The 13419-nt window shown below is 37.6% G+C and overlaps 2 protein-coding genes across 2 annotated transcripts; one reads left to right on the top strand and one right to left on the bottom strand.

Annotated features, from left to right (window-relative positions):
• Nucleotides 1-266: 266 nt before the first annotated feature.
• Nucleotides 267-1355, bottom strand: LOC140953761 (adenosine receptor A1-like). The gene has a single exon (XM_073403150.1). It carries the CDS (start codon nucleotides 1353-1355, stop codon nucleotides 267-269), a length of 1089 nt encoding a protein of 362 aa, XP_073259251.1.
• Nucleotides 1356-7008: 5653 nt separating this feature from the next.
• Nucleotides 7009-8281, top strand: LOC140921862 (RYamide receptor-like). Its single transcript, XM_073371861.1, has one exon. It carries the CDS (start codon nucleotides 7025-7027, stop codon nucleotides 7988-7990), a length of 966 nt encoding a protein of 321 aa, XP_073227962.1. The 5' UTR covers nucleotides 7009-7024; the 3' UTR covers nucleotides 7991-8281.
• The last annotated feature ends 5138 nt before the right edge of the window (nucleotides 8282-13419 follow it).

Raw genomic sequence — 13419 nt, forward strand, 5'->3', positions numbered from 1 at the left:
AACTAAATTCAAGTAGCTTTTGCGATAAAACTATAATACTTTGTCATAGTCAAGCAAATAAAGCTTATTGTTGTTGTTGTCGTGCGATAAAAAAGGGGGCGTGGGGCGGTCTCGAAAAAATTGTTTTGGCCCTTCGGCCGTTAGTTTGGTCTAAAAATAACGGGGAGACCCGGGCCCCTCCCCTGGATCCGCCACTGCTCTTTATAGTTCAGCGCACTCACTGCTAATTGACGGATGAGAACAACATGATGGCATTGAATTAAGGGCTATTCCCCGCTGGCTTCTTCGATGCGAGGGAGGCATTCGACTGGCTGCTGACGAAATGACATCAAAGCTGGTTGCTCGTTTCCGCGTGACGGGAAAGCCTGGTCTGTTCTACAAAACGTCGGTCCAGGTTGAAAGGGCTGAGTTCCTGTAATTTCTGCTTCTGGCATGGTGTTGTCAGGTTTTCTTAGATGAAGTATCTCGAGAAATGCGTGTCGCAGCTTCGTCATACGCCAACAGTAAATGATAGGATTACACAGGGAACCTAATATCATTGGAATTCCCACCCAGCTAAAAGTAATGGCTATAAAACGCGGCTCTACTAAAATGCTATCTGAAGAAGCAGTCACTAACGAAATTATTATTGCTGGTAAATAAGTTATTACTAAAGTAATTAGAACGATTGCCAGAGTGATAGCTGCCCTTCTGTCTTTCTTGATTCTTTGGACTTGCTCTTGAGGCAGTTGTTCGGTTTTGAGGCGTTTAAGTTGTCTTCGTGTCTCTGAGTAAATGTAAACATAACACAATGAAATAGTAATAATGAAAAGAATTCCGGTAACACTTTGTGTCACAGAGTTCACGACTGAATAAATCAGGCAGACACTTTTACTGCCTATTAGAGCCAGAACAAGTTCACTGATTGCCATTATCAAAGCAATGGCCCAGGCTAGAATAATACTGGTTTTTATTCTCTCTTCTGTGACAATATCCAAGTACCTCAGGGGGTATTTGATAGCGATAAAGCGATCAATGCTAATCACGACCAAATGACCCAACGAAGCAAAAATTGATATCGTTATTATCACATTCAATGCTTTTTCTGGAGAACAAAATGGCCCAACACCAAGAAGGCGCTTCAAGTCTAGCGAGAAGGCAAGCGGTAGACCAACAAGGCCAGTAAACAAAGCCGTCCCTGCTAGACAAGCAAGAAGTATGGTAGAGTTGTTTCGTAGTCGTTGTCTTGTTACCACGGCGAAAATAACCAGCGAATTCAGGAGAATTGATGGCAAGGCTGCTGTAATATCGATACACACCTGAGCAACCAGATGTTTGTAGGTGTCGTCTGTTAAGAACTCCGCTCGCCAAGCCATATCATAAATATCACACTTTTCTTTTTCTGGATCCAAAGACCTGAAGTAGAAATAGTAGCGATTTTTAGCACGGAAAGTTGCCCCGAAAACTTAAGAAAGTTTATGGAACTCAAATATATAGATGGATATCAACTATAGAAAATTCTTTGTTGTTCTGCACGTGAAATTTACAGAGAACGCGGATAGGGAAGAGAGGGTTCTTGATTCCCAACCCCCTCCCCACCCAAAGACACACAAATACACACATTTTTGGATAGTTAAAACACCCTTTTTTTCGATTAAACGCCGCTGTCCAATAAACGTCAGACCCAATCAAAAGAGTGCGCCGTTTATTGGAGGTATAAGTAAGAAAACCCTGCGGCAGAACTTGGCGACAATAGGCCACTTGTACGAAGAGGTCACGTGACCAATGCTTCCTTTAAACAATGAGTTGGAATCTTGCTAATGCCAAAAATTGACAGAGCACATAAAAATTATGTTACACCCGAAATTTGAGAGGAAACGCATTTAAGGAAGATATTTCATGGCACTTTGATTTTTCAACAAAGAAGTATGATTTGTATTGGACGTCATGTTGGAGGGCACACTCTTACCCTCCAACATGGCGGCCAAAACTACTTTTTGCTTTATATCTTGTTAAACGTTTGATAGTTACGCTCAGATGTGCTGTAAAAGTTATCACATTATCTTTTCAACATTTTCATTGAAGTTTAAGTCCAAAACTTGAGTTCAGAAAGAGGTAATTCATAATTTTAAAATAACATTTTGGTCACGTGATCAGCTACGAACTTACTCATTTGAAGAAAATGGTGCGGGTTTGAAAAACCAAATCACTATTATTTTGTTTAAGATATGACCCACTAATCGTTTTTCGAAGGCAAATCATATGACTTTCATTTTCATAAAAACGATGTCACATGACCTCTTAGTGCAAATGGCCCAGACAGTTAAGATTGAGTCTCCGCAAAGAAAGCGAGACATTGGAACTTTTTCCCTTTAATATTAGTAATTACCGTATTTCCTCGAATAACAGGGAAAGGAACGACTACAGAAGGGTCTAGTACGGTGACCGGAAGTAATTTTTTCTCAAGGTACTACGACGCCGCTTTTTAAGTGAATTTGAATTCTTTCAAACTTTTCCCTAATTAAAGGTCGCTTACTTTGTCAAATGTAGGCGAACGTAACTCATAGGGGAAAAAGTTCGTCTTCGTTTGTTTACTTCCTCAACAAAACGTGAAATTAGGAATTTTCGTCGTGGTCGTGCAGTGATGGTAAAGAAATGTTGAGAAAACAATAAAATACACGTGCAAAGTTGTTGATTTGCTAATTAAACTTTTTAGTAACTTGCCGTACTACGTACTCGTCCCGAATTCGAATACGTATCTGAGACATTGACGGCTGGTAAAAAAAAAATACTTCCGGTCAACGTACTATAGATAGACCCCTCCGCACTCTTTGCTTAAAGTCCCTAATAGCCGGGGGTGATTATTTCTTTTTTCGCACCAAAAGGGGGCGATTATTCGAGGGAGGCGATTAATTCAGATATTGTCCACTGGAAGTCGTGTACTTAAGTTGTGCGATTATTCGCGGGAGGCGATAAATCGACGGACGGCTATTATGCGAGGAAATACGGTATATCGAAGAAGCAAAATAAAGCCCAGCTGCGGTCACTTAAAAAGTTCTCTTTGACAGAACCCCAAGAAACTAAATCCAAAACATTCAAGGAACCAGGCGTTTTGGGTAAAGACTGTACTAAAAAAAAGACAACGTACTGAATAAAAATGAATAAAAGAGTTGCAACGAACTACGAAACCCCAACTAAAATTTCTGTTTTGAAATGTTTGACAAAGTCACTCTTGCGATTTTGGCATTTCCAAGTTAAGGTAAAGTAAATGACTACATATTCATTACCCACTCCCTCTGTACTTTTTTTCCTGCCATTTAAGAAATTTTTCAATTTTTATAAAAATACTGGAAAATCAGCTACTCGGGGCTATGGTTTGGTCCACTGCGTTTTTTAGTTAATTCTTTTTTAATTACCTACACAGCTGCGTGTGGTTCTTTAGGAAAATATTAGCATGAATTGGTGGATTGTTTGTGTTTTGCACAGTTCGGGGTTTTCTGAGAAACCGTTAGATTTAATCAAAACATCAATTACTTTTAATATAAACAAGGCCGAAATATCTGCCAGAGATAGAATAAGATAGAGACTTCAGATGATATATTAAGGAGTGGTTTATTCAAAATTTCGTTCTGCTGAGACAGAGGCTCGAGATAACTGCACTTGTTGTTGATGGATATGATGTTCCTAAGTTAACAAAACTATAGTTATCAATACATGATATGTATTAATTGTCCGCATCAATTTGGAAAAATTTAGCATAACGTCAAAACAGTAGCCTGCAGAGCAGGCGTTTTTAACGAAAACTCGGAGGTACATTGATCGTGGCCGCCATCTTGAAAAGCAACGAAAAAGACTCGTCCCAACTCCCTGGTAGTATTAACGTCCAAGATGGCGGGACAACATCATTCCTGAAAACAATTCACCCATCTACCTCTCCCTTAAAAACACCTTTTGACTCGTCCCAACTCTCTGGTAGTATTAACGTCCAAGATGGCGGGACAACGTCATTCCTGAAAACAATTCATGGATCCCGCCCCAAAATACGCCTGCTTTGCAGGCTATCAAAACAGTGAATGTTGTAGCGCGGATTTTTGACCTGTTCGTAGGATGGGTTTTGTCTTGAAATTTCAAGGTGTTGCAGTGAATCAATCTTAATGAAAGTTTCAGACATAATTATATATATTATGAAAATTATGTAAAGAGATTTTTAAAAAATTCGTTCGAGTCGTTTGAGAGATAAACAAAAAAGGGCTAAAAGTCCAAATTTTAAATGAAGTTGCACTTACACAGGTGGTGAGAAAACGGTTTAGTTTTCAAGATCGCAAGAACGAAAATACACCAAATCTCCTAGCATCGAAATATGATATTAAGCAGCATTCTGACGCCACTTAGGATTAATTTGAGTCATATATAACGTTTTTATTAGATAATCTATCACGGCTATTGAAAATTTAAGGTCTGAAATATATTTTCGTTTTAGTCGAATTTAAACGTGGAGAATTTTTTATTTCGTACGGAGACTGTTTGCTGAACACTAAACTTTAAGTTCCTACTGTTGGAGTTTCAGTAGCTGGTCTAGACCACACAAAATTCGGCTTTTATCAATTTCAAAGTTTTTTGTTTATTGTTGTCATTGTCTTGCTTCATCTAAGAAACATGAAATACCGTGAAAAGTTGTACGAAAAGCTTCATCATCTTTATGTTTTATTTTAATCTTTTTGGGAATCTTATCTATTTCCTTCTCTACTCTATTAAGTAAAGATTCGAATTGGGCTTCATTGTCTCTTATCTCAGAATAAGCTACCGTTTTAAACAGGGTAAGAAAATGATATGAGGAATAAAGTTTTCTCAACTCTTGGTCTATAGTGGTAATTATTCTATATATCTTTTTGGAAGGAAAAAAAAGCATATTTATATTATAACCTAACACTTTTTGGTTTTTTGTCATGGTCTACATATGATTTAGATAAAATACTTAAACTACTATTTTCTCCTCTTAAAAAACTATTTGTTTTCAATCCTTCTTTTTCCTTATTAAGTACAGGATCTTTTTTTTCTTACACCTTCTCTTGCCAAATATTCTTCATTATCTTTTTTACTAATACCAAAAACATCTAAATATTCAGAATCCAAATTTGTACCTTCTAACATAGATTTAATAGAACCCATTACAAAAATACGAAGTCTTTCTAGTTCAGGTATAAAATGTTCTACAATAATATCTACACCCGCTCTTCTAGTATCTTCATTCATTATAAAAAGTTGTTACGAAAAATTGTATTGCGTGACTAGCGTGACTTTCTAGAAGCTTCGCGAGAGTTTGAGTTTGTTTATTTCTAGGATCTTGCGTAAGCGTTCCTAAAGCGGTATATTTTGTAATCTTTCTATAATTAGACTATTTGGAAAGTTCTAGAATCTTATTGTAAACGTATATAAGTAGGCTAGTCCGAGTTAAGTTTTAACAAAAGTTTTAAGTTTTAACAAAAGTTTGAAATGAATGGATTTAGTGAAATATAAATATAACATTAATTAATTAACAAAAATAAAATCAACAGTTCGCTCTTCTTGTAATAATTTTTTTGAAAATCTCTAATTAATTTAAGATCACAAAACTCATAAGAATTAAAATCATAAAGATCTAACTTTTTTCTTTTCATAAGTCTTCAAAATATTCTTCCACCTCCTCAAAAAGATTAGTCATTTTTATTATAAATTCTATATTTTTTAAACTAAAATTTATTTTGTGGGGAAATCCCCTAATTACACATTCAAACACACACAACTCACCAAAAATTCAGCAAATGGGGATTTCCCTAATGTTATTCTGCCTTCACTTTCATATTGGAGTAGTTATAAGGGGATGATTTCCACATCTCTATCAATGGTACTTTTTCCCGTCATTCCCGCGAGGCGAGCAAAGCGAGGCGAGCTATTATTTTTGTCCAATTCATTAAATGACAGAAATCATTTTCCTGGTTATTACTGTTATATGTGCCCGTTCAGTTTTTTCTAATGACAGAAAGTGTACAAAAAAAATGACAGAAAATAAACAGGGATGATATTTTAATGCAAATGACAGGATTAATCAGGGGAATGACGGGAAAAAGTACTTTTGAGTTGAGGTGGAAAGCATCCCCTTATAACTACTCACCGCTTACCGCTGTACAGACTATTGTGTGAACACTGACTTAAGTTCGACTCTGGCACGACGTCTGAATTGAAGTCGTGCTTCTGTCGAACCCAATATTGATTAGGTTCGGCACGGCAGAAGCATGACGCATGAACTGGGCCTTAGATAAGTGAATGAGTTAGAATGACGCTGGTTTTTAGATAAAAGTTAGATCTTCCTGTTTTCCTAATGACGCACGAATACTGTGTGACTAATTAAAGGTTGAAAAGGAACTCTATTAGGGCAAGAATAATTCCATTAATAATAATCTTCATTTTTTTATTCAAAATATTTCTCCGTTTCTGATTGGCTTAAATCCCTCGAAAAAAATCTTCTATACCAGCTAGACTAGACGAAATCCCATCAAACAAGAGTGGTTATGTAGATAAACAAACGAGGCAGAATGACGCTACTTTTTGAAGAGAGCTAGACAACTTTTCTAAACAGGTGGTTAGATCTTTCTGATTTCTTAATTACCCACGAAAACTTAGTGACTTGACCCCCAACAGTGGCTGCATGGTAATCGAGCGAACTTAATAGAGCTTTCAAAACCCTTTGACGGCAAGAATACGAGTAGTACTAGTTAAGATTTTTTGTGATAAGTATGCGGAATTTATAGCTTCCGCGCAGCCGTTTTTGGCAGAGCGAGTGGGTGAGATCAGCACCGAATCTTAGTGTGTTTACCTCTCTTTGGGTGTTTTACATTACGCAGTTAACGCTTATCTCCAGTTTGTCATTTCAAGACATTTAAGGTTCTTAAATTATTTGGATGCTAAAAGTTATAAACCCTCTTAGTATTCAAGTATAGCATAAGCAGCTGTACATGTTGTGCAAAGGAACTAAAAGCCTTACGGAGAAGACACGGAGACCGTAAATATGAATAACACTACAGAGACTGCATCGATGATCGTGGTATGTAACAATGTGATAAACGTTTCGGGGTTAAAAATTGGGCTAACCATTGGTTATAGTCTGATCCTTGTTGTTTCACTGGCTGGGAATTCTGCCATTGGAGTGATTTTCTATAAAACACCAAGCCTGCGAAAACCCATAAATTATTTGATCATAAACATGGCCATGTCCGACCTGATATTTCCGTTTATCACGGTGCCTTGGTTCCTAGTAAGATTTTATACAACTCCTGTTGATCATTGGCTTATTGGTGGCCCTCTTGGCCAAGCTTTGTGCAAGCTTATAGTTTACGTAACAGCGGTTTCCTACGGTGTGTCGTCTCAGAGCTTAGTTCTGATAGCAGTGGATCGCTTTGTAGCCGTGGTGTTCCCACTTCGTTCCACAGTCATTAGTCGCAAATTGTTTCCCTTCGTCATTACCGCCACATGGATCATTGCTTTGGCTTTTTACTCGCCGTGGTTGAAAAGCGTGAAAGTAGTCGAATTAAAAAGGCGCAGTATCTGTTCCGTGATTGATACTTCTGACGAAATTAAGTCCTGGCAAATTGCCGTATTCATCACCGATTACATCATTATCATCATCACTATCGTCCTGCTGGTCATTCTGTACTCCATCATCGTCATCAAGCTCAAACAACAGGCACGTCCAGGTGAACAGTCGAATAATGCTGAGAAAAAGCGCGCAGAAAGAAACAGGAAAGTGTTAAGAATGGCATGTGCTATCGTGTTAGCATTTTCACTCTGTTGTGTACCCATGCTCACTATTGGTTTTATGTCCCTCTTTCCCAAGATCATGTCTAGTTGCGGTGTTCCTATATTTGTTTTTATTGCCATATTCATGTATCACGTTAACTGTGCTGTCAACCCGATTATTTGCCTTATTTTTAGCAGTAATTATCGCCAAGGTCTTAAGAGACTTTTGAAATGCTAAGAACAACTAATGTGAATGTGCATTATATCAAAAATGCATCTCGAGGGCTTCAGAAAAGCCGACTACCATTCAGGACGTTGTCCCAATCCACAGTAACATTGCAGTGAAATTTGACCCAAGTATTAAAGAAAGAAAGAAAGAAAGAAAGAATGATTTGGAGGTAGCACATCCACAATGTAGGTTTTCGTCTACCTGATTCCTGGTCGAATTGGAATTTCTTGGGACACTTTAACGTTGTATTTAACCCGCGTCAGATAAATAATAGGTATATGTTAAGTTTTAATCAAAAAAGCGCAGCATATAAGCAAACTAGTACATGGAAAGTTGAATAAATTGATATTTCAGTTTGCTTTAATTGATATTCATTAATGCTTAAGAAATAAAAAAGTATACTTTGTACCTTTGAATAAACATAATAAAGTTCATTTTGGATTGCAATTTATAGAATGTTAAAAGATCTAAGAGACTAAACATGAAATCAATAAACTGAAATGAAAAACCTTTCAGTAGTTGTCAATTGTAATAATCAGTCACTACAGTATGGGCTCTAATATCTGGAAATGTATCTTGCCATATTCAAAAAGTTTGCGTCTAATTTATATCGGCCTTTAATCAACAACAATAGCAAAGCGTGAAAAACACGCTCCTTGTGAGGTGTAGAATCGATGCGCCTATTAGAGAAAAAAGCTCCCGTGGACAATTTTGGAAGAAGAGTTCCCGGTGCCAAGAAATACGGCTGCAAGTAAATAGGTAATGGCGTCATCACATTGCCATGACAACTCCGATGTCATTGCAACCCTGATTATAACAAATTATCATCTTTATCTAACACAGCTGTGGTGGTAATTTTTGCAAATTTTTGTTAATGGGGACGTAGTTTATGCTCAAACTTGGGAGGTATTGACCCTGAAAAACCCTATCGAGCCACCTTTAAAAGAGTGGTTCTGCGTCGGTGGTTCGAACGAAACCGACAAAAATTTTTAGTTTATTAAATGCAACGATAAATACAATTCACTACATGAAGGAATTTAAAACCTTAAATTATGAACTCTATTTAAAACTTGGCGGCAATTTGAATTTGGGTTAAAAGCATGAGCCTAGGATCGAATATCCATTTTTCTGTTACCTAAACAATCTGACAGTAAAATTTAGTACCCCCTTTGCTGATAACGTTCTGTCAGGCAAAAGGTGGTCATTGTAAATCATTCGTATAATAAGTTAATGTTTGTAGTTCTAATTTTTTTTAATGCCAAATTCAGGACGGGAAGCCATTTGAGCTAGTGGATATTTCTATTCACCTTTGAAAAAAATTGAATTTTTAGAAAAAGTAACACGCTTTTTTTATTTCAAAATGATTTATGTTTCACCTGACCACATAGAGACGTGCCACGGTTGGCATATAGTCGCAAAGAAAGCTAACACCATGGAAAAGCAGCTTGTTTAATAACACTAGCAATACTACCCAGGAATAGTGACTTTATGAAAGTGTCAAAAGAAATTCAATTGGGCTAGACTTCTTTTACTATTAGTAATTTCTTAATTCCACTTTATAACTGATGCACCATCCCAAGTTGCTCCACTTATGCGTTTATTGTTTTACTGTCCCTCGTGGGTGATAAGTTCATTCGCCCGCCCGCAGCAAAGCACTCACAACAATGAAAACGGGTTACTTTACTTCGTAGACAACGCAAGGGGTTGTTAGATTGAGGTGACGCGATTAAAGCGCCTTCTAAAAATAGATTATGAAACAACCCCTTTAACTTTTTTCCGTGACAATGTGAACGAAAATCACTTTGTCAAAGAAAGAGAATAGACAAGCTGTGGTGGTGTAGCAAAAAATTAAGTTTATCAACTGAATCGATAAAACCCTGACGTCACGTCACGCACTCAATATAAAAGTTTAATTAAAAACTTTTCCTTCTTTTTTATTAAAAGTATGGGCCTAAATGGCTGCGCATATCTTTTTTTCGCTGATTGAATTGCATATTCCCAAAAATGGGTTAATTTTGTTCATCTAACTTTTATGCAAAATGTAAAGTTGCATGGATACCGCGCCATTATTGAGGTTGCAAACGCTGTATGCCTTTTGAAGGCAACTCTCCCCAAAAGGCAGTCTCGTACACAGAGTCTTCTAGCTTTTTGGTCAACGGGGTAACGCCAGGAGAACTCTGGGGACACCAAATCTCGACCGCAGAAATCATGCGGTTCCGCTTGTTTTGCGCATGCCTTGGTTCTTAAACGGAAGTCAAATATCCAAGAACGTGAACATGAGATCCGAAGCAACTTTCTATTTCGGAAACTTGAAACGATAGATGATTCTCAGTGAAATTTTGGAAGAAAAGGCGAAAGACGTAAATTCTAGCCGGTAAGTACTCGTTGTAACATACTACTTTTTGTGACATCTGTCCGCTATAGAATCGAATCCAAAATGCTTTTTTGTGTGGTCTGATCGAAGTCAAGTAACAAAACACAGCAATTTATTATGTACGGCTTTGATCCCATCCTAATTTTCCCTCTTTTCCTTATGTGATCCACCAGAGCATCGACAAGGCCTGCGATATGTTATGCGAGATTGCACCAAGCCAAGAGAACTGTATGGACCGATTTATAAGAAAAATAAACAGCACATCCAAGGAGAACAATAGGGCCATTTATACGAGGAAAAATAAGACGCGTCTTACATAAGACGCGTCCTAAATAAGACGCGAACTTTCCGTTTAAAAGGCACATTTCGTCTAAAGTAAGTCGCGTCTTAGCTAAGTCGCGTCTTATTTTAGACGAAATGTGCCGTTTATACGGAAAATTCGCGTCTTATTTAGGACGCGTCTTATGTGAGACGCGTCTTATTTTTCCTCGTATAAATGGCCCTAATATTTCGTATGCATGCCTTGCCTTTTACATTGTATCTAAGATTTTTTTTTTGTTATTTTAGCAAAGTAGACCCCTTTCACCTGAGACTTTTTGTCCAATAGAATACGTTTTGTTATAACTTTTGTGTGTTAATAGGAATTGAAAAAATCCCAAACTCTCGCTCAGTTCAGGGATCACATATTGCCATTCAGAATAAGTATGTCCAGTGTTTTTGTTGTATTTACCCTACTCGAAGAGACTTTCGAAATAATGATTTGAGAGCAAATATAAAATGGTGATTTATCATTGACGGTCTTGCTTCCATCCTTCTTTGGCTTGCTGGCAGCCTATAGGTTAGTCGCATGATTGTCCCAGGTGTACGCTTGTGGTATAGTACGAACCTTGCTGCACTGTGTTGCATCCGTTTGATTTTGTAGTTGTTTTATTGTGACTAAGGATCCCATTCACGGCTTGCGTACTCTAAATAAGGCCTTCCAATTATACCAACAAATATTTTCACCCTATTATGTAGCTCCGTTAATTTGACCAGGAGTGGATAAAAGGTTGGGACCCATCAAGGGAAGGGGAGGAGGGGAAACTTGATCCATCAGTTTTGGCTTAGCTCTGTTTATACATGAATAAAATATTTTTTTTATATCACAGATTTCAGTGTGTTCATGATCCTCTTTGTTTGCTTGCAAATGACTTCCTCATGGACCAAGGTCTAGATAAAGCTTGAGACGTGTTAGTACATTTTTAGTAGCTGAAAATTTAGATCAGAAGTATGCTCCTTCTTGATATCAATTACGTAGATCACTGGCTTTGAATCTCTCAAAATTCTCGAGTTCTCACATGGATTTTAGCCAAATCACAATTAAGCAGGTTGGACCATTCTTGAACTCAAGCTTTGACATGGTGCATGTGATTATAGCCTTTGTGAAAGTTACTTTTGTGGGAGTATAGCTTAGTTATTCAGCCATATGCTAGCTTAAGCAGTTCTACTTAAATCCTTGTGAAATCTATTTGAAGTTGCTAACAATAGCGATGAACCTTGCAAAGTTTATAGCTACGAAAAAGGCACGTTCCAAAACTCCGATGATTGGAATCGCCTGTGCCTTTCTTTCCTATTTGCTCTGTTCTTTTAGGCGTGTACTAACTGGAGACCATGTACTCTTGTATTTTAGTCGAGGGACACGACAGCCATGAAGATGCCAGAGCCTGTTTAGAACTGATGAGATGGAAAGTGAAAGAAGATATGAAAAGAACAGCGAGGCACAAGTCACCTCGCTTGTCGCTTGGCTAGGGCACAACATATTTACCTCTATCAAATCGGCAAATGCTATTAAATTTGTCCAGTCTGTGTGAAATTGTTACATTGGTGAACCGTCTGGCAAGGAATCTGTTTAGTTGTTAAATTAACATAAAATGTGTCTGTGCAGCAGGTATGCAAGAATGATTTAAGATCCATAATTGTCTTAAATTGAAACCTTATTCATGATATCCACTACCCTTTCACGATCATTACGGTTGATGGGATAAAAGTGATGTCACGTGGTATTTCAGGGAGCAAACAAGTGGCAAAATTTGCCATAAATCATAACTATAACAAAATTCTCAAATCTGATTGGCTATCAACTGCCATGATTTCAGCCTTAATAGGACAGTTTAATAGGACAGTACGCGTCATGCCTAAGTTATAATTAGGGACCTTACGATCCGACAACGGTGACCTCCATGAAAACGTCGCTGAAAAATAGACTTCGCATTCTTTTGCTTTTTTTCGCGATTATTTCAAGGGGCCCAGTTACTAAAAGAAGGGAATTTGGGTTAGAGCTAAAGAGAAGGAATCGCGCCCGAGTTCTGACAGAGATGGTAGAATTTATCGCCTTGCCGTTCCCGTTCTCAAGTAAACTTAAAATTTGGTCATTTCACGTCGAAGTTATGCAGGGACGGCTAAGAAATGTACAAAGGTTTGCTTTTAAAAAGAGCCTTATAAATCACAAATTTTGTTCAAGTTATGATTAACTGGTAACAGAACTTCGTGTCGTCCAATTGGGTCTGTAATCATACTCGTGATTAAACAAATCGGACTCCCGCTAAGCGGTCGTCCTATACTCGTATGATTGCAGACCGAACTGCAATCCACTCATTCCTGTTACATTACTAATACGCGTAATCGCGGTCGAGTTTGCCTTTATTCTCGCAAAATGAGACCGCCATTGCTTGCATTCGCAAATTCTATCACTCATTTGTGCTCTAAAAACCATGTGATGGCATTTGTCTTCCTAAATTTTCTTGTTCCGTTACTATTTTTGAATGTTCTTCTTAACCTCATCTATGATCACACAAAAATTTGCGTTTGTCCGATCGATTCCGTGATCGCAGTAAAACAAAGAGCGAACTTTGTAGCGTCTCTTTGAGAACTTTTTGCAAAAAGAAATAAAAAGTTACATCCCAAATGACTAAGAATACTTCATTATCTGTGAACATCAAAACCATGCATCCGAAAGCCCCAGATACAAGGATTTGTATTTCGCGAACTAGGTAAACTTCCATTTTAAGTTTGTATTTGTCCTTAT

The sequence above is a fragment of the Porites lutea genome, chromosome 12 (genome assembly GCF_958299795.1).
Source record: "Porites lutea chromosome 12, jaPorLute2.1, whole genome shotgun sequence".
Lineage (NCBI taxonomy): Eukaryota > Metazoa > Cnidaria > Anthozoa > Scleractinia > Poritidae > Porites > Porites lutea.

What these genes read in the sequence shown, in the direction of transcription:
- LOC140921862 (XM_073371861.1), top strand. Translation starts at nt 7,025, where the DNA reads ATGAATAACACTACAGAGACTGCATCGATGATCGTGGTATGTAACAAT.
- LOC140953761 (XM_073403150.1), bottom strand. Translation starts at nt 1,355, where the DNA reads ATGGCTTGGCGAGCGGAGTTCTTAACAGACGACACCTACAAACATCTG.